Raw genomic sequence first — 25,755 nt, 5'->3', positions numbered from 1 at the left:
TTTAAAAATGCATTGTATATTTAAAGTTCATGTAATCTAAAGAAATTATTTTTCTGTATTTCAATACTGAATGTCTTAAGTTTGAAAAAATAATACATTTCTAATTTATGGTAAAATCAAATGTTTTTGTCTTGTTTTATGTTTGTTTCTTAAACAAATAAGACCGTCACAATAAGAGTAACATATAAATTCCAGTACAGGACACACTTAGCTTTCTTACAGTGAAAAAAACAAACAAACTTGTGATTATCGGTATCGGTATCGGTCAAAAGGGGTTTCGATATATCGGCATATCGGATATCGGCAAAAATCCAATATCATGCATCCCTAAAAAAATACTATTATTTTTGTCACCAAGCTCCACTCGGATTCTCTCTGAATCCCTCATAGTCTCTACTGCACAGACTCTGGCTGCACAACGGCTGCTGATATCAGTGCCTGTGACAGGGGAATTTTGGCTGGATACATATATAATAATAAATCAATAAAAGCATCTTTTAACAAGTTATTTATGTCATTTTGTTTCCAGGAAACAGGAAATAATCTGGATTATGTGCAGTGAACAGTGAGGAAACTCTCAACACTTTGCTTCATATCAGGCTCCTTAACCTGAGACTCTGATTTGCACCTGTTCACTATACATTATCCCTTCAAAAATCCATAATTCGGACCTTCAATTCCTCTTTGTTTGCATTTCCTAACCTTCCTTTCTTTTTGAGGAAGAAGTCTGTTCTGAATCCAGTTCTGCTCTGGGTTCTTTGCCTGTTTCAAGGGATATTTTTCTTGCTCGTGTTAAGAAAGGGCTTTTTTATAATGAGTCTCTTTCTAAAACACACTGAATTTACTTTTTATGGAACAGGCTGAACAGATAAAGTTGGATGATGCTGGATTTGTGGAACTCAAGAGGCCAAAACACATCCACAAAATCTGCAAAGCTGTTTGATGAAATCCACAATCCCAGTCTGTCATGTTCCAGTTTTGGTGCAGACATATCAGACAGCTGTTGGTGTGTTTGATGTTAAATTCTGGGGCACTGGCGCAGCATCCATTTGCACCATTAAAACATTTCTCTTCTAATCCTAATACACACAGAGTGACACTAAGCAACATTTTCTGCCGCTTCAGGCTGCAGCTCGTCTGTTTTCTAAGTAACACATTTCCATTTTTCTTGCTTTGACTGCACTGGAAAGAAATTCCTCCCAATCACAGAGAGGAGCTCAGGGGAAACAGTGCAAAGTCACATTTGGTTGTGCGCACTGAATGACAAATCAAGAAAAATAAAAGAGGGCGCTGTAATTACGGGCGCCATGTTTCACCTCGTCGTGTCTAATTTTACAGCTGTGTTTTGAACTTTCAAGACCATTTTGTGGTGGATACACAGTGTCAAAACATGCCACTCAGACACACACGTCTTGTCAGCATATCTATTATCCTCCGCAGTCAAAACGAGCCAGAGGTGTTGACTTGTCACTGAGAGTGTAATCCCATTCCAGCCGTATGAAGTGTCTCCACTCCATCAGTCAGAAGCCGCTCAATGAAGCAAACACACCGCGAGTCAAGAGCCACGAAGGCACTCGATTAACGCAAATTTCTATAGTGACAAATTTTTAGACACAACAGAGGAGCCTTGTTCCCTGAAGCGACACCTCGGCTCTCCAGGAGGACGTCTCTGATGGATACCATTCACAAAAAAAAAAAAAAAAAAAAAAACAGAGAGCAGAAGCGAGTGAATGGAGCTGTGAGGAGGATGGAGACAGGTGGCCTGTGGGAGAGATGTAGACTCCTGCCAGTCACCCCAGAGAGAGGAAGAAGGAGGAGAGGAAGGAGTGATGGAGGGAAGAAAGAGAAAGATGTGAAGGAAGGAGAGAGACAGGCTGAAAGTGAGAGGAGGGAGAGATGGTGCTAACAGACGGATTATGTAAAGAGAGGAGAGAACGGCTGCAGGATCGATGGAGGCTGTTAAACCGGGATTGAGCTGAAAGGAGGGAGGAGATACAAGAAAGGAGAGCAGAGGATTGCACAGGGGATGCTGATAACTGTGAAGGATGCACACTGAGGAAAAAAGAGCCAGTCCTTCTTTTAGTCTGCACTGTTAGATGCAACTTGTTTCAATGTAAAAAACATGATGCAAAGATGTTATGTCAGGTCAAAAATAACATTTTGTTGTTCTTACACCAACAGAGGTGATCTCCATTGAATAAGATGTCTTGTGTCAACCCTTGTCTTAGTTTAGTTGATTTAGGCTTGGTAGTTGTTAGAAATAATTAAAGGGCCTGTGAGGAGTTTGAAAGTGATCTTGAAAAATGAGATTATCAGTAGCAATATTGCTGGTTACATATTATTTAAATTGCTTTTTCTTAGCTCCCCAATTGGGCCGACCAGGACTGGATTAATCTAGAGCAGGTTTAAGTCTCTATGACAACACCACACTGGCTGACGAAGTTTAGCAGTAAGAATAGAGATCTGTGTTTTTCTCTGCTGAAAACAATTTCTGTGATTAATTTTGTAGTGATGGTGGACTTTCAGAGAGAAAAAGGACAGAAGAGCAGAAGAAAGATAAACAGGTGAGAGACACAGCCCAGGATAAGGTTCTTACAATGTGGTGTTGATTTTTGGTGTTAACTCCATTAGCCATGTCTGTAATTAGCTTGATGCTACTCTTCCTTCTGGTATTCCCTCTGTTGCTGGGTTAGCATGGCTAGCTCGTCCATCTTGTTGGAGATAGATCTTGCGTTCCCAAAAACAACAGATGGAAGGACAGGTCGATGTCCTTACTTCTTAGCTTACACCTGAGAACCAGCACGTCGTCCTCACCTCCTTCTCCTCACCTTGTGGGAAACATCAGGCCTTGCACCAGTTAGCATTGACATGAGGCTTTTAACAGCTGGGCTCATATGTTACCATATGAGAGCCATGGTTACATGAAGGATCTCCAGAAAAACACAGGAGCAAAAGTAGTAAAATTATCACTGAAGATAAAACCAGTTTTGTGTCCATGACCAGCAAATGAGCCATACAAAGCAATGACCCACTCCAAACACAGAGATGACGAAAAAGAGACAAAAAAATTACAAGAAACAGAAAAAGAAGGGAGAGCTGCCGCAACAGGCAACCAAAACCAACAGGGCGGCGACTAGTTGGGTTTCATATCCATATTATTCGTACTCCCCCTTACTTACAGTGACAAAAAGATGTAATTGCCCAAAGGCATTCTGGGTATTAATTTGAAGGCTGTAGTTTCACAAAACAGGCCGAGGCTCTAAAATACACTGCGCTCCCACCTCACTCATGGCGAAAATAAATTTTAGATCACAATTCATGAAAGCATTCTGGGTAATAAATTTTTAATTCCAAGCCCACCTAGATTCTTTTATGGTAAAGTCGATATGCATTACTGATTTATGTGGACGTAGATTTTTAAGTTGAAATATATTTGGTAGTTGAGATGATGCAAACCTATTATTAAGAATTATCACAACAACTTCAATCTTTTGTCATGTTGACATGGAATAATATGCTAGAATAAAAAATGTGGAAAATCACATTTTACAGTGTAGTGGAAACAGTTTGGTTGCTTTTCTAATCACTGCTAACTGCAAGATGAGCGTGTGCGTGTGTGTGTGTGTGTGAGCAGGAAAGGGAGAGGAAGAAAAGAAGGGAGAGATGCACCATCACTGCATGAGGTGAGTGACAGCCATGAATATTTAACGCCTCCCGCTGTAGCCGAGGTGACGGCCATCAGCGCGTCAGCCCTGCCTCCGATCCGTTCCCAGCTGCTGCCTTATTGGCACAATTAGACAGGGATAGGAAGCTTTGATTAATTGAACTGGGCTCTCGGCTCAGTCCCTCCAGAGCAGCGCAGGTCTCTTATCGGGATCACAGCGCGCTCTATTCTTCTGAGTGATGACACATTGAAATACTATTGGCAGCCGTGCACACAACAGTAAAGTCGCCAGTGGTACGCTTTGACTGGCCACATAAAGATCCATCGCTTTAGTGACTCGCCAACATTGCTGAGCGGGGAATTGCCTTGTACACAAATACTTAGTGGGAAAAACACGGAGAACATCTTTTTCTATCAAAGAGCGAGGCGGTAAACAGCAAAATACATTCAATGTGGGATGAAACACTAATTAAACATCAGATTTATTGAACCACCGCCACAAGACAAGAGTGGTTCAACAAAATGCTGATGTGCCAGAGTTCAAGCTTTTGGATTCAACAGTGCAGTGTGCAGTGTTTATTTTACTCAGTGCAGAAACGGGCCTGCTGAGATAAAGGGGTGATCTATGGAGGTATTATAATATTTAAATATATTTAAATAAAAGGTTTTCAATAAAAAAACATCAGTGATGCCATGACTTTTCACGACAAAAAAATGTCTCTTTTTTTTGACAACTAAAGCATGCAACAGTGTATGTGTGGATTACAGACAGACAGTGTTAATATAGATCAACAGGTTTGGGTTAGGGATTTTTAATTTATCTTATGCTATTTAATTTATTCATTTATTTTCATTTTTTTTTAATTTATTTATTGATTGATTGATTAATTTATTTATATGTAAATATGTGTATTTTATTTATTTATTTTATTTGTTCATTTATTCATTTATTTTATTCATTTTTTTTTATTTTATTTCAATATATTTTATTTGTGCATTTATTTATTTATTTAATTCATTTTTTTATTTTATTTCAATTCATTTTATTTCAATTTATCTATTTTATTAATTTATTTTATTTCAATTTATTTTATATTTTCTTCAATGCATCTCATTTGAAGGACTAAGTATTGACAGGCCAGAATATCATCATTGTACAATTTTTTTTTCAATTCGTATGTTTTTTTGTAAGACTGAAAAACGACTGCATAAGAAATAGTCAATCGTATATTTCAAGTATCTTTTTTCAAAATAAAAATATGATATCAATTTTTTAAACATATTTTTTCAATTGTTTTGTAAACTTTTGGTTGTAATGTAATATATCCACCACATGGTGTTTGTACAGCTTCTAAGAGCTGAATAACATCAGTGCCAGTTGTCAGTAAAACTGGTGTTTTACTTTGAGACTCAGAACTGAAGAAAACACAGACTTCTGCAGCACCAAGGAGCTCATGGAGGATTTATATTAAAAATAAAGTTAGGTGCAGTCATTGAATGAATCGTCTTATGGCTGCAGTGAGCAGGGAACTGTTGGAATAACCAGCAGATGGTAAGCAGTGAGTATCAGATATTTCTGCTTGAATGTCCATCCTTAGTTTGTAATGTAGTATTATGAGGTGATATTATGAATCAGCTGTCCTGACTTCCTGTGAAGAAGTGGTGATGCTGAAAGGAAGAGGTGGAAAAGTTGAAGAACAGTACCCTCTCCTGGCTCACAGAGCAACATGAGATTTTACAACCAGCAGCTCATTCAGTGATGAACTAAATCTGTGTCCACTTTTTTTCCTGCTGTTCAGATAAAAAACTTAACTTAAATATTTCAATGTCAGGCTTATCCATCCATAATCTTTGCAGCTTTTCTCTTTCAGAGTCTTTAGAGCCTAAAAAAGACCAAACATGTCTGAACAAAGGTGAACAAAGTCAGCCCTCCTTTCTCAGCTTTTACTCAGGGGAGCATTCGGCCTTTCATTTCAGCACGAAGCTTTCATCAGCACATTAGCTCCTTTGTTTGAAGCTTTTGGGTATATAATGTGTACCAGTTGTTTGTCTCATTACTTTCAGTGTTTTTAGAATTAAAACACTAGGAGTATGGTAAAACTCTTAATTATATTTAATGCATCATCTTCCATTAGCTGATGAAGTTTTGTCCAGGATGTTTGTACCTTAAAGATTCATCACTGAGTCTTAATAAAGTTTCATACACCACCTCTGAGCAGCAGATAGTATTTTCAATATATATGTATTGCATGTTTTCACTTAGTGGTTGATATTTGACTTCTGTTGGTCTACTTTATATTGATAATAATAATAACATAAATAATGTTTTTATAGAGCACTTTTCATTCTGAGAAATCTCAAAGTGCTAATACTATGTTGTATGACAGTGACCCTGATGTTGTAAAGGTGATTTTTCACTTAAAACGTTTCTTTTTTTTTAAATAAGCGTTACTCTTCCTGTATTTAAGGGCAGGTCTGGGCCTGTTCAACAAAGAAAACAGACTGTTTGTACTAAAGGCAAAAAAAATTAATTAGTTCTATGAATGAGCAAGGTTAATGGCCCAAAAGGGTGTTAAATCAAATGAAGGTATACTCCACCTTTACGGCGTTTGATTGGCTGTTTAAAGGCATACATGGCGTAATGCATTACCGTTAATGATGAAACATGCAAAGACAGTGGACAATCCTTTGGGAAGATGGTTATATGTAACCATACAGCAACAAATGAAGTCTCAAACTGGGGAGGATCACTGCTGTCAGTTTTACAAGTTTTGATTCCCTCTTCACTTTTCAGCATCTGGGTCCTTCCAAGATGTGTGTGGTGAAATGTTGGAGTTCATAAACTGCTTTAAGAGTTATTCAGAGGTACTGGGGCATTGCTGACGCACAAGCAGCTTTCATATTGCTTATTTTATTTTTGAGGTTGTGTCCTACTACAGAAACATCACATGCATTTACTCTGTTCAAGATCTCCAAACTTTCTCTTTCTCTTTGTTTACCAGATAAACTCACTGATAACAGCTATTCATGTGTTCTTGTAATAAAATCTCCATTATTCCTCCTTGAATTGTTTTTTTGATCTTCTCTCTGCCACAGCATTACCAACAAAAGTTGTTGTTGCTGTTGTTTTGTTTTCCCTGTTTTCTTTTATTTGTTCGTTTTTTGTATTTCTTTCTCTATTATTATTTATTTTTGTGTTTTCATTTCTTCTTTTCCCTGTTGATTTTCTTTTTTTTTCTTTTTGTACTATGTTTACATGTTTGAAATAAAGCATTCATTCATTCATTATCTCCAGGTTTATTGTTGTTTATGACTGGTGGACATGCCCAGTTCGAATTTGTTTTCCAGGAGGTTCCCCTTAATTATGACGTAATCTGCACCCGCGTCGCTTTCATGGTGAAATATTCCCGCTAATGGCTTGTCTTGCTGGTCTTAACCTGCAACACTGATAACACTTAATGCTAAAACACACCTGTTGCTCAGCCTTGTGCAACCAAGATTAAGAGTTGAGAAAGGAGAGTTTTGTGTCCTTTCCTGGACAGGTGGTCGTTCCATCCTATCACAGGGCTAAGACAAACACACTCACACCTATGGGGGATTTAGAGCGACCAGTCAACCTGATGAGCTTGTTTTTTGACTGTGGGAGGAACTCAGAGAGAGCCTACAAACTAGCGTGTATCACTTTCCATTTTCTGTGATTTTAAAATAAACCAGGATGACAAAATAGTAGAGAAACACCCCCCCCCCCCCCCCCCCCCCCCCCCCCCTTCCTCCAGTATTATATTATTCAGCAGCTTGAACAGCAGCAGATCACAGTTTCACTGTGAGGCTCCCAGCTGTGAATGTGTTAAAACAGCTGAAACACAAAGCACGGCTTAATCACTCCTTTGATAAATCCAACCTTAAAAAATCAAACAATGCAACAAACATGAGGCTTAAAGGAATAGTTTGGCACTTTTTAAAGTCCAGGTCAGAGCAAAAAGAAGTCCAGAATAACACCAAGTGATTAATAATGTCTCTCTTTGTGTGAGAATGGGAGATTTCTGATAAGAACGTATCTTGGTGTTAAGTCTGCAGCTTGTTGCACTGCCCTCAAGTGGCACAAGATAAAAGTAAAGTTATTTTAAAGCCTCAGGATGTGATGAATTAACGGCTTCCATCTGTGGTCTCTTTAGTTTTTCATCTGTGTTTCTGAACATGTTTGTTGAGCCAGTATTTTTTAGGTAAACAGACAATTACATGTGCAAAACAAGTGTCAAACACATCTGGTGTCAGTGTCTGTGAATTCTTGAAGTGAAGACTACAATACCTCCTCCTGGTCCAACATGAAGAGCTGATTTCCCGAGCTCACACGGTAACCGGGTGTCCAACGATCAGGGTGAGAGGGGCGGTCTTGTGAGGGGCGGTCGTAGATGGGACGCTCGTGCAGGGGGCGGCTGTAGGAGGGCCGGTCGAAGGAAGGGCGGTCAAAGGAAGGGCGGTCAAAGGAAGGGCGGTCAAAGGAAGGGCGGTCGTAGGAAGGGCGGTCGTAGCTGGGGCGGTCGTATGCAGGACGGTCGAAGGAGGGACGGTCGTAGGAGGGACGGTCGTAGGAGGGACGGTCGTAGGAGAGACGGTCGTGAGCAGGACGGTCGTAGGAGGGAGCGTGGAAGGAGTGGACGTGGGAGCGATGATGGTGATGATGGTAGGAGGGGGGGACGGCACACCTTGCATCTGGGAAGGAGAAAGGGAGGAAGGGGACAGAGAGGAGGGAAAGAGATTTAGGATCAGGGCTGTGAGTCAGACGTCTTTACAGGGTGTTTCATAGCTCTGTATGAAAAAGGTCACCTCACACCGAGCAGGACGGTGCTCTGAAAGACGACAGTACTCTGAGGTGTAACGTGACGATGACAGAGTCAAATTTGTTCAACATTTATTCAGAAATACAGCTTCCCAATACAAGAAAAAAACAACGTTAAAAGCTTCATTTTCAACCTTAAAGCCCGTCTCCGACACCTTCATTTCGAGGATCTTGGCCTAAAAGTTTGGGACATACAACACTGACAAACCACAATTTCTTTTCCTCACCTTAGTCTGATTCACACAAACAGGAAAATGAAAGAGGGGACACATCTTGTGACTGAAAAATGCTCCTGAGACAAATTTAAACCGCTTCAAGCAAAGGAAAATTTGGAATTAATCTTAAAGGAAATTAAATACGGTTACAATGAGGAAAATAAGTATTGAACGCGTCACCTTTTTTCTCATTACATTTATTTCCAAAGCTGCAATTCAAATGAAATTTCTACCACACATAGACATTGACTCAAATAATCCACACATGAAAAGAAATCATGACATTCAGCTCCATAAATAATGATTATGTGGAATTAAGTACGATAACACAGGAAAAAAGTATTGAACACACCATGGAAAGGCTGTATACTTTGGCAAGGAAATGCACCATACCACCTGAAATCTGTCAGTAATTATTATTACTTGAACTTCCAATTAGTGCAAACCAACATCAGCTGGGCTAGAGCAAATTGATGGTCCTATAAAAAAGGTGTTTTTTCACCAAGCAGTTAAATAGCACACACCTCATGATGGGTAAAGGCAAAGAGCTCTCTGAAGACGTTCACAACCTGATTGTTGCTCAGCATCAGAATGGAACTGTTTACAGATTTATATCAAAGCACCTGAATATTCCAGTCAGCACCGTTGGGGCCATTATTCACAAGTGGAAGAAGCACCACCTTACTATCAACAGGCCACGCACAGGAGCTCCTTGAAGATTTCTGACCAGGGAGTCAGAAAGAAAGTCAGAAGAGTACTCAACGAGCCAAGCACCACCCTGAAAGTGCTCCAGAAAGACTTGGAGGCAGCAGGTACAATTGTTACAGAGAAAACAATAGGCAATGCACTTCACTGCCATGACCTCTGTGGACGCTCAGCCCACAAGACTCCATTCCTCAAGAAAAGGCATGTTGAAGCTGGTTTAAAGTTTGCTAAACAGCATCTTGACAAGCCTGTAGAATACTGGGAGAATGTTGTCTGGTCAGATGAGACCAAAACCGAACTTTTCGGCTGTCATACTACATACCATGTTGGGAGGAGAAATGGCTCTGCACATCAGCCAAAAAACACTACACCAACAGTGAAGTTTGGAGGAGGAAGCATCATGGCATGGGGTTGTTTCTCATCTCATGGTATTGGCAAACTTCATATAATTGACGAAGCAATGAATGGAGCCATGTATGGGGAAATTCTTGGTATGAATCTGCTGCCATCCACCAGGATGATGAAGATGAGACGTGGCTGGACCTTCCAACAGGACAACGATCCAAAGCACACTGCAAAGTTGACTCTCAAATGATTTCAAAAAAAGAAAATCAATCTGTTAGAATGGCCTAGTCGATCACCTGACTTAAATCCAATTGAACATTTGTGGAAAGAAGTAAAGAAAAGGGTTCACCAGAGGGCACCAAAGAATATTCCAGATTTAAAGACAATCTGTGCAGAGGAATGGGCCAAAATCACACCTGAGCAGTGTGGGCCATTAGTTCAAACATACAAGAAGCTTCTGGAAGCTGTCATTGCAAACAAAGGCTTCTCCACTAAGTATTAGATGAGTCTCAGTTAGCGTGTTCAATACTTTTTTTCTATGTTATCGCACTTAATTCCACATGATCATTATTTATGGACCTGAACGTTGTGATGTCTCATCATGTGTGGATTATTTGAGTTAATACCAATGTCTGGTAGACATTTTATTTGAATCTTTGGAAAAAAATGTGTTGAGAAAAAGTCACTTATTTTCCCCACTGTAAGTTCCCATCATCCCTCTTACTCTTGGCTCTTTTTTTGGCTTCATTAAAAACGAAGGTGCATGAAAGTGACTCTGCAAACTCACCCTTTGGTTTGGAAAATCTACTCTCTATCTCTGTTGGTTTTCAGAGTCACGGCTAAAAGTGATAATTGTCTAATTGAAGAAGTCCTAAACCTCGCACACCGCCAAAATCTAATCATCTGTTCCTTCGCCCGGGGCTGTCCCGTCCACCAAACGCAACCGAAATGTGCTCTGACGCTCCTGAGATAGCGTGCTGACTGACAGACAGAGAAACTAATCTTCACTGTGGGGGTACAAATTATCTTTGACGTTATCCTGTGATTCGGAGCATCATTTAAGGAGATGTGTGGGAAATATGGAAATTATATCTAAGGGCTCTGCGCCTCGGATAATTTAAGGAATTGATCACACGGTATTGGAGACATTAAAATGGATTTTTCTCAGGTAGCTGTTTCACTTCGTCTAAGGTGAAAAATGTGTGGCTGAGGACCTGAGGTAAATGAGGCACTTTGTCTTTTCTGTCTGTGCAGCTGTCTGAGTTTCCAGCCTTATTGCACTTATTTTAACTTGTGTTTAAACTCACGGTGAAATACAGACTACGCAGAGGAAAGACCTGTCTTCTTGTTCTAGGTGAGAATGGTTGAGTGTATAACTTCATGGTTCAGTTAAATAAAGGAAAAAGGGCATTTCTAATCAAAAATATCAAAATGTCTCCCCTGATGCATTTCGATTTAAAAGTGACCTTGCAATTTCTCTCCTTCCTCCAAACGCTCTTCTTTACCCCCTCGTTTTTCATCAACTCTTTTCTGTGAGCATCCCTTACAACTCCAGCGTTTCAAAGTTTCCAGCTACAGACACAAAAACAAACGTCCTGAGGCAGTTCTTCATCCCGCCGGGGTCCAAACACTTTCCGCCCGGTCCAGTGGAACAACGCTGGGAACAAGTAAGCCACAATCCACTGTCTTCACACATCGCCAACAGGCTGAATCAGTAGTAATTGATTAAAAAGCCTGATATCCAAGAATGAAAAGACAACATCTCCCTACGAGGCAAAGCAACACTCTACAAGCATTAACATTACATCAGAATCGAGGCTCTTGAGCTAATGTGCACTGAACACATGGGACTACTGCTGCAGATTCAAAGTTAAAGGCAGTCTGGGTTGGATTTCTAGCTGCAGCTTATCAATAAAGCATTTAAAGTTGGTTAAGCGACTCTAGTAGTAGTTCCTTCTTGGATATGTGCTCATAATTTGGAACTTGATCACTCAAATGTATCAATACCCCATCCTTAAATCCAGATTTACACAACCACTGCCTGATTTTCCGTAGAAACAATCAACATTAACTGAGTGGGCCGGTTTCAATGTTAGTGAATCCTGGTTATGTCCTACCAGACCTTATCTACCAGCTCCAACCTCACCAATCAGAGCTAACGTAACCTCACTCTTCATTTTATTGATAGACTCTCAAGTTTGAACAGACCACTGCAGAATAACTGCTGAGTGTGGGATGGGATGAACATTAGCACAAACAGATTAGCCTGTGTTTTAACCCGTGCTCTATCACTCTCTTGTTTAGCTTTAAAATAAACCAATTACAAGAAGTCCTCGACTTACGTGGTGCTCGACTTCACAACACCAAGGAATATATGTTCTTAAGAATAAAGAGAAGGTTTCCAAGTTACGCCGCTCTGTTCATAAGCTCCTACAACCCGCACTAGTTTTTTCACGCATATGAATACACAGCTACGCAGTGCTATGTGGTCATCAGCATCGTCTTGAGTCACGTCAAAGTATAGCTCAGGGATGGCCAACCTGTGGTTCGTGGGCCACATTCGGCTCTTTGCTTTCACATGTGTGGCTCTTTGGTCCATCCACAAAAAATCAGTTCATCATTATGAGTAGTGGTGTGCAGTAGAGGTAGACCGATACATCAGCCGGTCGATATATCGGGCCGATAGTTGGACATTTGTCTCTATCGGCCATCGGCCGTATTTTCTTTTAAAAAGCCGATTTTTGATCCGTTGTATAAAATGACGCAATTTTTGATCAGGCACAAAAAAGATGAGCACCTCAACCTTGTCGAACCACTTGGATACATTACATACTTTTGTTCAAATCATATTAATAAGTTTAAATTTCTTTTTTGGCATTTTAAGAAGAGTGTGAATGTTTACTACTGCTTGTTACATTGTGTGTTTACACAAAATATTTCATTGTTTTGAAAGCTGAATAAATGTTCAGAGGACTGGACACCACTTGTTGTAATAGATTTCTTTTAGTTGCTCAGAAATTGCTGCGTTTCACAAAAATGTGATAAATATATATCTATTTAACAATCAGCCTGAATATAAAATTGGAAAAATCGGCTATGCATATTGGCATCGGCTGCCCAAATTTGGAAAGCATCGGCATCGGCATCGGCCCCCAAAAAACCCATATCGGTCGACCTCTAGTGTGCAGCTCAATCTAAAACATTGATAATCAAAACTTGTGTGATCCATACTTAAGTTTCAATTTCTCTTCCCTGTATGCAACTCTGCCCCTCCTCTCCTGCTCGTATGTAAGGGGCCATTACACAACAACATTTTTTGGATGCAAAAGTTTTGTTTTGTTTCAGCCTTTGGTTTACATGGAAACAGTGTTTTAACCAACCTAAAACGCAAACTTTGTGAGTGGTTTTCTCCTGAAACGCTGCAGCCCCGCCGTGTTAACAGCAAGCTGGCGTTTTCAGGTACCCTTAAATGTACCTAATTCAGTACCCATCCCTAATCATGTGTATGATGTGGCTCTTAGTCGTAACACTACAATTTGTGTGGCTCTTGGTCTCTGATTGGTTAGCCATCCTTGGTGTAGATAGTGTGCTCCGTAATTTTCTCGGTATCCTCACCTTTTTCTTACCATGGACACAAAAAGGAAAGCAGGATCTGTTTTCCCATGAATATGAAGTATAAAACATGTATTTGTATAGCTATTTAGAGATTTAGAGGTAATTGGGGTAAGAATCCAACTTGCGCGGAATTTCGGGTCAAGACGCGTCGTAGGAACGAAACTTGTTTGTAACTCGAGGACTGCCTGTAATTAGAGTACAAGAAAAATTGTCATTAAAGTAACTTTAGGAGGATAATCTTGCTTTGAATCATGGATTATGAACAGGCAAATAAATAAAAGTGAGGCTTTTTCTAGATGACTTATAAAGTCCTCATAGCACCTTTAAAGGTCAATTTACAATGAGAATAAGTGATACTGTTGATACAAGGAGGTGAGGATCAATTTAGAAGGCTAATTCTAACTTTAAATATGATTATAGACCTACATAAATATACTATCAGATATCATATTCCACTTCTACAGAGTATATTCTGCTAAAAGAAACTAAATCCTAGACACTGTACCTTTAAGATTTAAAAAACAACAACGCAAAGTGATTCACAGATAGTAGAGAACACTTCTATTGGGTCACCAGCAATAATTTAGCAGTATATTTTTGTACGAGTCCATGCATTATTTTGTAGTCTGGCTCTGCTCTTCAAAGACTTGTAAAAATATGATTTGTGAAATAAATGCTGGGATAAACAAGTTTGGAAGGTCTTCAGCAGAGTGTTAAGAAGTCAAAGTTACTCCCCCTCTGGGGATCACACTTCCCGTGCACCAATGAAAGATAAATTCACACCAACAACATCTGCAGGCTGTACAACAAGGCCAGAGGACACACAAACAAGAAGAGCAAAAATATTGATACTTTGGAGCCAAAACACAGACACACACTCCACAAGAGCAGATCCAAGCGGTTGCCTCAGGAACAATCCTGGCAGTGACCACTGACCTTTAATGTTCACGCTCTGTCTGGCTGACTCCCTCCTCTTGATAGAAAGCTACAAACAAGAACCTGTGGCCCACAATGCAACACTTCAGCATGTCATAACCCATTAGCTCACTGTCCCATCACTTCTCAGACTCATCCCAGCTCCTGACAGCTGAGAAGTTGACGGCTCCTCTGTCCCCAGCCAGAGGTGAAAATCACAACAGGCGATCGTCTAATTGCAGCAAAATAACAGCTCAGATGATCCTTGGAGCTCCTGTTTGAATTATGAATCCAGATGCTGAAATATAGATGAGCTTCCAAATAAGAGCAGCTGATTAATATGCACCATTCAAGAAAGGAGAGGGGGAAGCAGGAGGGCTGGTTCACAAAAAAAAAGAAACATTTGAGTCTGTTTTTTAAACACGTGGATGTACATGTGGTCCCCATTGACCCTTCAATGACCCTTTACGAGCTGGTATCACTACTTAAGGTTATTGTAGGTCAGATCTTTCCTACACAGAAACAGATAGAAGGCCAAAGCTGCCATTGTTACAATATCAAAGGTGTGTCACATTTTGAAATTGTCACAATCTTTGGACAACATGATGAGCAACTCGAGTCACAGCATAAAGAAAACTTTGCTACATGTAAAAAATCCCATTAATCATAAATGTGACCAGCCTTAAGTTAACTTAGCTTTGAGGTTAAAGAACATTTTACGTACACTGACAAACAATTTCTCTCAAATTAAATCTTTGATATCATAAAAAGGGATGGGTACAGAATTAGGTACTTTTTTAGGTACCCACCAAATTCTGTCTGAAGTATCAAGTATCAATTCACATAAAATCAAAAGGTACCATGTTTAGGTACCTAAACGCATCCTTGTGACTGTGAGGGAGTAGAAGAGTAGGCAATTTTCCATACTGGATATGAAGACAGCATTGCCAAGTTATATATTGTTAAATAAATATGTTAAACTGTAAAGGAAACAAGATTTTAAGATTAAACAAATTGATATTTATTACCATATAAACACACTAAAGTTCCGAAAATTGGTACCGTTGAGTACTTATACCGATTGCCAGGCACTGGGCATCAGTACTGTGTTATTTCAAAAGTGAAAGGTAATAATCCCTAATTTTAAATATATATTTTTTCACTTCAAGTTTCAACAGAGAGTTTAGCTCTGATTATTAAATTAACTCTCATATAGAATGACCCTATAAATAGGTCCACCAAATTCATGGTCATGTAGATCTTAAAGCAATTTTTTAGGAGGCATCCAAACTTATTGATTCCTAATTTTAAAGTCTATGTGGAAAAAAAGGCCTTATTATTGTGAAAAAAAAAAGCAGCTTGTAGTTTTTTGTTTTCCAGATACCAGAATCATACAAAAGTTTTGTACCTTTCCTGCAGTTTCCACAGACATTAGCAAATATCTGTGACAAGTATTATTATTATTATTATTGTTTTTTGTGCCTTTAATCAGAGGGCATGACACTGAATAGAGCAGGAAGCAGGGCAACAGTGGGGGATGACATGAGGGAAAGACTGGATTTGAACCCCGGCCACACTCTCAAGGGCTGACCTCATGGTGTGCAAACAAAAGTGCTGGGCCATATCTGCACCCCAGGAAGGATGTGTCAGTTTGAATGAACTATAGAAAGTCATCACCCTCACTAGTAGACAAGGATTACTAGCTGGATAAAGATAAATATGTTAGTAGTGTAGACCTGAAAGAGAGGCAAATGTTATGTTTGAGCTGGAGCATCACCAGCAACAATTTATTGCATATAGAGGCAAGGCAGCCAAATAATACCTTCATATCACCACAACAATCAGATGTGAGAAACATTTCTACGAGGTGTATCAATTTTTTAAAGTTTGACCACAGCTGGTCTGGAATGACTGGGGAGATAGATTTTTGGACCTTTACAGCAGTCAGCCACTAGAGGGGGAAGTTTTGTGGTGTCCAATTTTTTTACAGTATGCATGCAACTTGAAAGCAGACCGCAATCTGTCGGCATGTAAACAATACATATGATGTGGTTTTCCGTTTTATTATAGAAAACAGATGAAGTTGTATGAAGGCTGTCAGCTTATCTTGACCGGAGCAATGGGTCGACACAGGTATGTAAACTAAAGACTGGTGGTGCTAGCTGTGCTAACCTTAGCCACATTTACCAAACCTGCTGAGATTGACTGAAGATTTTGATCCCATATCTTGCCAAGTCAAACTAATTTTGCTTTTTTCAGACATTGTTTTCTGTGATTCTTTCTTACCTTCAGACATCCAACTTTATATTTCCACAAGTTCCATCACCACAGGAACCAACTGCCTTCCCAAAGTAAAAACACGGATGCATTTCCAATGTCTATCCCAAGGGGCAACATTCAGTTTGTAAAAATGAAGCCTATGCGAAAGTGCTGAAAGTTGATGTTCATCAAGAATCCACTTGAAGCTGGCAGTGGCTTGGGCCTTAAAATCTGATTTGCCAATCGGCACACACTGAACGGGAGGTAAAAATTTTGCTAACTGCAGTTTGGAAGTTATTAGGATCGTTTGATCGTCAAATCAGAGACACAGGACGCCCTTTAGCTGTTTGAAAGGAAGCACAAAGCCCATGTCATATTCAATGTGGCTTCATTCCACAGTATCAAGAACAGACAGGTGACATCGTGGAGACTATGTTCATGTTTTATACAGTCTATCCATAAAAACCCAAGCCCCTCACAAACTTGAAATTTCAGTTTCTCAACAACAGGTCAACCCTAACCTCACATCAATCTTTTCAACTGACAAACGTGTCTTTCTCTACAGCTCGAAACTCTGACTTTCCTTCCCTTAAAACATCACCAACCCCCTCCTTTCCCATGAGTTGTCAAAGTTAAAATGGCCACTGATTGATCACCTCACCAAAGCTGCCAACATCCCTTTTAAATGGACTTGGAAGTAAAACTTGTCCCCACCACCTCATATCTTTGCTCTCCTGATGACGAACATTTAATGGTCTGATGACACCTGATCAGGCCGTCGTGAGGGCCCTTCAATCACACTGATTGGTATAATTATGGTATGAGACGTGAGCTCTCTCTGACGATGGGATGACTCGACTCCACTTAAAAAAGAAAAAAAAAAACTGAGCGTGAGTCCAGTCACAAAAAGTTGCACAAAGACACATCAGGGCACTTTGTTTATGAACAAAGTAAAATGATGTAATATGAGTCATTGGGGTGGACAGACACTCGAGGCCATGAATATGGGCCACTGTGATGAGGCTGCATTAGAGGGTCACGATAGCCTTGGCTGAGCCTTTTGTGCTGGTGGTTTTTAAAAATGCAAGCAGCACAGGGAGACGAAAAACAGAGGAAAGGGTGGCCCGGTGGGAAAGACTGAAGCATGTAAGAACACAAAAAAGTACATTATTCATAGAGGAAAGCTCTGACTTCTGCATATTGATTTCTATCTTATTTGATTGTTTTTACCTGTAGGACAGTTTATCCAGAGGCTTTACTAATTGATTGATTGATTGTTTTGGTTCACAGACATCAGACAACAATGAAACTGTCCTTCACGGTACCCCTGGGGTGTAAGGCGACATCAAGGACTGTCTTCTTTTTCTCAACCAACCGTCTGAGACAGAGAACAGCAGCAAACTCTTACATTCATGAGTCTGAAAGCATCTGAAGTTTACTTTTCTGTCTCAGAGGCACAAAATGTAATTACAGCAACCAGACTAACATCAAAGTACACCAAAGATGTGGTTGGATGATGTCATGGAGCTCTGCAGTGTAGGATTATGGGTGTTGTTGTCTTCATTCAAGTAACAGATTCAAGATTTTTTATCTTTTGCTTTTGATACATTAAGTAAAAGGATATGGGCAACTTTGGCCATTTAAAAGGATGGATGACATAACAGCTGTTCAAAAGTAAAGCCATCAGTCTATCTCACTCTCATGACAGGCTACACCAAGGGCCAATCTCATTGTCACTCTTACCCCATGGTGTAATTCCCCCTACGCCATCACCCTTAGTCGCTCGCCAGCTGTTGTAGGCAGAGCGACTGTTTATTCACTTCCAAATACAACTAATTTTTACAAACTGATTATAAACAAATGTCAGATTAGGGTGACAAATTCACAGCAAACAGACTACACTAGGATGTGCTACATTACATGAGTGATGAGACAGCTAAACTATAAAAAGTAAACATTAAGTAAACATTAAGTGAACGTTACAGTATTCAGACGCGATATTATGTAGCTTTTGAATATTGTAACTTTAGCTCTTTATAGCTTATGTAGCTGATGAAACTCCTGAATGCAGCTTACCCTGGTTTGACATCAGTGTATCTATCATTAGCTATAGCTGTTGCTATAGCAGTGCTAGGTAGACCATTTTAATGAGCAATTTCAAAATACCACCAATAATTTAAACCATGGCTAATATTTACTTGGTGTAGGAAAGAATTGGATATCTGATAAAAAAGATAAAAATCATGGAAAATTTGTCATACCCCTTGGTCGAGTGCACATGCGTCAACCCCGCAGGCTGCCCCTGTTTATTTCTAACTTTTCAGTACTTTTTTTCTTCATTCTTATCTTTTAAGTACCCAATTCCCCCCTTTGATAAAATTGATAAAGTTGATTGATAAAGTATTCCTGATTCCTGATTTAAGTGAAGTTTGTTTCGGTTTGTCTTAGTTTCAAGGGCTGTATAGCTCTTCCCTTGATCTATGGACAATTAGGACACCACTTCACGAGGGATGGTACCTTTCACATTCGAAACGATATGGTACCGATGCACGGTACCTAGTAATTGGTACCAGTACTCAAACGTACCAATTTTTGGTGCATCTTTGTGTTTATGAGGGAAAAAATTTCAATTTGTTTATATTTAACTAAACATATTTATTCTTTATTATATAACCTTGCAGTGCCGTGTTAATGTCGAGCATGGAAAATCGCCTTATCTTCCACTTCCTCAGTCACAAGGATGCATTTAGGTACTTAAACATGGTACCTTCCGATTTTACATGAATTGGTACCCGGTACTTTTGACAGAATTCTGTCAGTGCCTATAAAAGTACCTCAGGTACCCTACCCTACCCTTCACTAGACGTGCATGTGCAAAACCAAAGGCTAAGGGGTAAGAAAAGGGCTAATGGGTCGACTTGGGATTGGCCCAAATGCTGCCTCTTCAATTAAAAAAAAAAAAACGGATATGGTTGGAACTGTAAAACCATAATGTAGCGTGTACTTATTGGATGTTTCTCAACATGTTTCTAATTAATGTGCAAGTTTTCGTTTGAATTAGTTATTTTCTTTATCAAAAGAGACTATAACGCCATGACTGTGTGCAGCACATCAGCAGAGTGAAGGAGGGAGAGTTGATAGAAGGTAACAAGCTCTAACACAAGAGTCACTGAACTTTCAGTAACCTTGAGTGTCCGCTTCAAACCAACACAACAATCTCTTCTGCCGTGGACTTAACCTACCTGAGGGAACCTTGTGGTTCAATCTGTCAGTTAAATGTTTGTTTCGGTTATCACAAAGCATGAAACATCAGCACTGCAGGCTCTGGCTCGGACCAGCATCCCTAAACCATGATGGCAGCATCAGGGTTTCCTTTTGGTTAAACGAGTTATTTACATTTCTATTAATGCTGGCCTGAAATACAGGTCATACGGTGCATCTAACACCAGTTTCACAACAAATCCATGTCCTTTCTATTCCCCTGTCGTTGCGTTTTGACTGCATGGTCTCTTATCCATCACTGAGATGGATGCAGCTGGAGCTCTTTGGTTTTCTTACATACTAAGTGTGCAAGCATATATAATCCTATTTATCATGATCATCTACTTCCTCTTCCAGCTGAACACCAAGGCGTACCAAGACCTGCAGGGTCCCGTCGATTTCAACCCCACTCTGATAGCAATTGCACTACGTGTGCCAATCAAGCTATACTCAATCTGTTCTTGGTCTGACTAAGCTGTTTACATGCATTGTAATAGTGGGACATCCTGCTAAGTTCACGGTCCAATTTCTAAAGCTGCATGGAAACATACTAAGTCTGAGTTGACTCCACCAGCCTGTAAGCCAGGGCTGTAGCTCCCATTAATGCTTCTACCATGATACCAGTAGACTCTACACGCTCCACTTGTGTTAGCCGCAATTAGGCGTCAAGGTGCCACCCTGTTGTGGCTGCCTGTTCTGTCTTCTTTGTCCATTTCTTGTGATTTTTTTTCAACTGTTTTTTATCATCTTTGCGTTTGGAGTGGATCATTGCTTTGTATGGTTCATTTGTTGGTCATGGACATCAAACTAATTTTGGCTTCAGAGATATTTTTACTATTTTTGCTCCTGTGTTTGTCTGTAGATCCTACATGCAACCATGGCTGCATTGTTTCCATGTGAAATCAGCTGTTAGAGGCCTCTAGCATGTTAATGCTAGCTGGTGCAAGGCCTGATGTTTCCCACAAGGTGAGGAGAAGGAGGTGAGGATCACATCCTGGTACTCAGGTGTGGGCTAAGAAGTGACGACATTGACCTGTCCTTCCATCCATCATTATTAGGAATGCAAGATCTATCTCCAATAAGATGGACAAGCTAGCTGTGCTAACCCAGCAACAGAGGGAATACCAGAAGACAGAGTAGCATCTTGCTATTCACAGACATGGCAAATGGAGCTAGCCACTGTTTACAAGCAGACTCTATGGACCTGTGTTTATCCATAATTTGGGCTCATCTTTGACTATTTCCTTACCTTTACTCAACAGTTAGTTGTGTTTTGAATTTAAGCTACTAGCATATTAGCATATTTGCCATTCTCCAGTTGCGTGGATGAATTGTCCTTCTTTGCATTCAGTCACTGGTTTGGACGTTAAGTGAAACAATTGGGACAGAACCCAACTTAAGAAAATTTTAACATAGTTCTTGCTACAATTTAGAAACTTAAACATTAGAGCTTCAGATGTTCCAACTTTAAGAACCATCAAATTGTCATAAAAGTTGCTGAATAAGGTTTTGTAACAGCTCCAATTCCTTTCACTCTTATTTCATTTTTTAAAACTGATCACTACTTCAAAACTCCAAAATGTTTTATTCAAGCGTCGATTTGAGCTTTTCGTTATAAATAAATAAGCACAAAGTTTCCTGAAGACTTTTTAGTTTTTCAAACGCACAGCAGGACGTCATGTCTGGACTGGAAAGTCCTCGTGATGCTCTCAAGAGTGATACCATCAGTTTTTTAAAAATCTGTTTTGAATACACAGTGACGGCTCAATGCAGCCCAGCGTTACATCCCAATTACTGCCTGATTCTTTTCAGCTGGTCACATTTAGCTTTAATGAGTCATTATACTCAAATAATCCTCGAAACGCATTGTGAGGTGCTGCGTGAGACATTGTCAAGAATGAGACTGAAATGGATGTGTCTCATTAAAACTTCTTTCACGGCGGCGGTGAAAAAGCTGAAGAAGCATTTTAAAGGAACAAGGCTTCACACTCTATTAATATGCTCGGAGCTGTTTTGTTGCACAGTGGGTTGTTTGGTAATTTTTATCTTCAAAAGGCGACATGAAAAAATATTTTTGTTGGAAAGGCGGTTCGTAGAAATGCTACAGCTTGAATCAAACAAAATCAGTCGTTTCTTTTTCTCATTGATGAAGTGATGAAAAACAGGACAGGCAGTAACGCTGATCTATCAGCTGGGATTGTTTTATGCTCTGAATGTGTGTGTTGCCTTAAATATGAAAGTTGAAGCTGATTCGATGCTGACTCAGTGCTCTGTGAACCGTTTGCTGCCCTAACAGGGTTTCAGAGACATTAAGCACCAGGAGGCATGCTCTCCCTTTCTCCCAAAAAGCCCTTTAGCCTCTGTATCCAAACTTCGCAACTGTGTGGAGCAAAGTCATGATGCTGAGATATTCACAGGAGGATGGCTGCGTGAGTCATCCTCAGCCCAATCTGCGCTACTCTACTGTAGGCCTCCCCACCCCCGAGGCTGCCTATTAAGGGCCTGTGAAGCGCAGTGGACAGAATTTCAATGAGCAGACTCATTCTTCTGTCTGTCCGTTCGTTCCTACGTACAGGGGGCACGTACACTGTAACCATTCGGCCTGAGCAGAAATGCTGAGAAGCCTCTTTTCTGCACTCATCTTCCTCTTCCTCACTCTGTCTTTCATTCACTCTGTACTTCCCTCTCCCTGCCTTTGTTCCTCTCCCCCCTCTTTCTCTTTCTTCCTCTCTGTGGGCTCTTCTTCCTTTTTCTGCCGTCGTTAGCAGTTTACAAAGAAGAGCGCCGTGCACCAATCGGATGACTGGTCAGCCTTAGTCAACGTTGTCATTACTGGAACCCAACAGGCCTAATGTTGATTTACACACATCGCTGAGCTCAAAAACAGTGCTAAAAATAAAGCTTGCAATATCTGCGGGTCGCCCGGGGCGGATAATGTACTCCTGCAAGCACGGAGAAGCGAGGCATGTTACTTTCGAAGCAAGAGAGGCGTGCACAGCGCTCGTGTCAATACCGTGACCTCGGACGCACCAGCGCCAAAGAATACAACCTTCAGACAGATCAGTGCAAAATACATGTGACTGTGGATGGATGGTATTAAGATCAGACACAAGCTGTGAGTCAAAGCGGTGTGTGTCTGTGTTACAGTCGGCAGCTGTCAGTGCTGAGTCAAAGGGCCGATGTCAAGTGTCAGCACCAGGGTCACAGAGGCCCAGAAGTACAAGACTTCTCGCTGATCAAGCATGTTGCTGGTGCCTTCAACTTCAGCAATATGCTGCAGAGGAGATATCTGGCTCATTAGAGCTGCGTCCGTTTGGCTTTGGTTGTAGATTGGCACAAGCGTAGATCTGATTAACAATAATAATTTTTAAAAAAGAGAAGAAATCAGATATGCTTCATTAAAAGGTGATCAGGAAACTTTTCTGCTCCAAAGCAGGAATATAAGTACATAAATACATCAGCGGGAGGGTGATGGGTTTGTTGATCAATACCAATTACTCAACGATTACCTCACAGGGTGCCGAGACCTCTGGCTTTCAACACTCGATATCCAGCCTGTGCAGTTTAAAGCACTCAGTCAGAATCTCAGCACAAAGAGCGTGAAGATGAAATGATGTGGAGCACTACCAGAGATCAACTTACAACCAGCTGCTCAGCTTTGACAGATGACTAAGGATGGATACCTTTCACATTTGAAACGATACATTACCAATGGCCAGTTCCAGGCAACCGATTTTGGTAATTAGTTGTACCAATTTTTAGTAATTTTGTGTGTGTTAATGTGGTAATATATATTCACCCGTTAAATAATAAAATCTCAAAGTTTTCAGTTTAACATATTCATTTCTCAATATATAAACTTGCAAAGCTGTGCTCATGTCCAGCATGGAAAAGGACCAAAACATGGTACCGTTTGATGTGATGTGAATCGGTACTCAGTACTACTAACGGAATTGGGTCGGTACCTACAAAAGTAGGGATGCACATGAAAACTTTGGCCTATACTGATAACCCTAACCCTAACTTACTGATCCATTATGAAAATTGTCGTTATGGCCGATATTTACTTATATCAATATTGGTTAAAAAAAAAAAAATCTGAGATGATGTGTCAAGGTAGTTCAAAGAGAAAGAGTGGCGCAATCATGAGAAAAGACGATCATGGAGAAGATCAAAGGACGAAGCACCCGAGATGAAAGCGATCAAAAAAGTTTGTTTTGTCTGTTTTTTGGATCAAAAACAGGAAGGTAAACAAAAGAAGAGAGTCCACTCTTCCTAGGTATTTTTGGTGTTTACATAGTCATAGAAAACAATATTATATGGGTCTTGAAAGATCGTTCAAGATGCTCTAAAAATGGCCGGCAGCTGTGCTGATATGTTAAAAAAATTACCAACATTGGCCGATACTGATATTGAAACCCATATGTCGTGCATCCCTAAATGAAAGTACCTAATTTCGGTGCCAATCTCGACAGAAGACTTTCAAGTTCTTGGTAAAAAAAATCCCAAGGACCACGTGGTCCCTGTGAGCCATTAGTCGTTAACTTTCTACCATTGACCATTGATCTCAGGTCTATTATGTAAAACAGATCAGTTATGTATGGGGAAAAAAAGGACTTGAAACACACCACCAGACCAGTAGAGGGTGATAAGACAAGAAGACAAGCCAGCACTGTTATGTGTAGCTCTGCAGTTAGCCTGTTAGCATGGAAGATGTTTAGCCTGAGGTGGTTTAGATTGTGCTTCACTTCACTGCAGATGGATTTGTTGACCCTTGAGAAGAGACAATCACTCGTGACAAAGCCCGAAAAAGCTTGGACTAACGAAACACCAGACCACTTTGCCGTCTAATGCATGAAGATGGCAAAGACAGACCGGTGTTTCGGCTTAGAAAGCAAGCCACTCGTTGGCGACTTTCAGCAGGACATATCCTTACCGAGGACTTCTTCCTACTGCTGAAGGACTTCAGTTTACAGGGTCACTCTTTAATCTGGAACACCGGCAGCTGACAGAGACACATTCACACTATCAGGCTCAAAGAAGACCATTGGTTAGGAGGTACTAAACCAAGTCCATCACAGCTGGGGGTGACCTTATGGTGGACAGAGGGTGAAATAAAACCATCGTCAGTGCTCCACCAATCAGAAATGTTCAGCTTGCAGGCCCAGCCTCCTCCAAAGTTCAGATCCTAGCTCCGACTGTTGAAATGCACATTGTTGTGGTAGAAAGAGAGTCCATGAAAATGTGACCTTCACTGAACCAATCACAAGCCGTCATTCTTCAGGAAAACTTGTGAAGCCAAACAGTTAATCAGAAGATAACCTGCATTCAAGCTCCTGTGACTGTACCCAATCACTTAATGCCATTTACACATTTCACCAACTCTTCCTGACTGTTTCCAGTTTGCACTTTGACACATTCACTTCACGCTTAAACAGCTGCTACAATAACTTCCTCTGAACTATTTATGATGATGGTTTGCATAACGCCTTCGCTTGTCTGTTTTATGACACAACAGCAAAACAGAGTCTACTAAAAACTAAATTAATAATGACACACTGAAAAGCACTCTGAGCTGTCGGGACAGTACATCTTTCTGCCGAGGGCCAAAATCTCTCAGCAAACATGGCTGCAACTAAACTTTGGTTTATTTTTAAGTTTTGGCATTTCAAGCTGTGAGTTTGTATACAATCTGCCTCTTTGATTTTAAAAAAGGAATAGAGGCAGTTTGTAATGATAAGTAAAGTTTTGTTTGGTTGTAAGAGAAAATTATAGTAGAAACTGTCAGAGTGGGATGATCCAAAGCAGGTAAATACCGTCACTTCTAATCTTCATCCTACAAAGGCCTTCGCTGCACGTCTTCTCTGATTCTCCACCCCCCACATGTCCTGTCTGTCCTCAGCTCTTCCTCTTCAGAGAGTAAAAAAAAAAAAACC

At 40.3% G+C, this 25,755-nt stretch overlaps 1 protein-coding gene across 6 annotated transcripts in view; it reads right to left on the bottom strand.

The window, feature by feature from the left end:
• Positions 1 to 25,755, bottom strand: part of syngap1b (synaptic Ras GTPase activating protein 1b) — a 249,653-nt gene that overhangs the window by 176,777 nt on the left and 47,121 nt on the right. For all 6 annotated transcript variants that reach the window (XM_074683101.1, XM_074683105.1, XM_074683099.1 and 3 more), the window contains exon 2: positions 7,974 to 8,377. In XM_074683101.1, the coding sequence (XP_074539202.1) occupies positions 7,974 to 8,377 (404 nt within the window). The remainder of the gene's footprint in view (positions 1 to 7,973; positions 8,378 to 25,755) is intronic.

The sequence above is a fragment of the Halichoeres trimaculatus genome, unplaced genomic scaffold (assembly GCF_033239565.1).
Source record: "Halichoeres trimaculatus isolate MK-OKI-2021-1 unplaced genomic scaffold, fHalTri1.1 fHalTri1_scaffold_12, whole genome shotgun sequence".
In the NCBI taxonomy this organism is placed as follows: Eukaryota; Metazoa; Chordata; class Actinopteri; order Labriformes; family Labridae; genus Halichoeres; species Halichoeres trimaculatus.
This window is presented reverse-complemented; position numbering and strand designations above follow the sequence as displayed.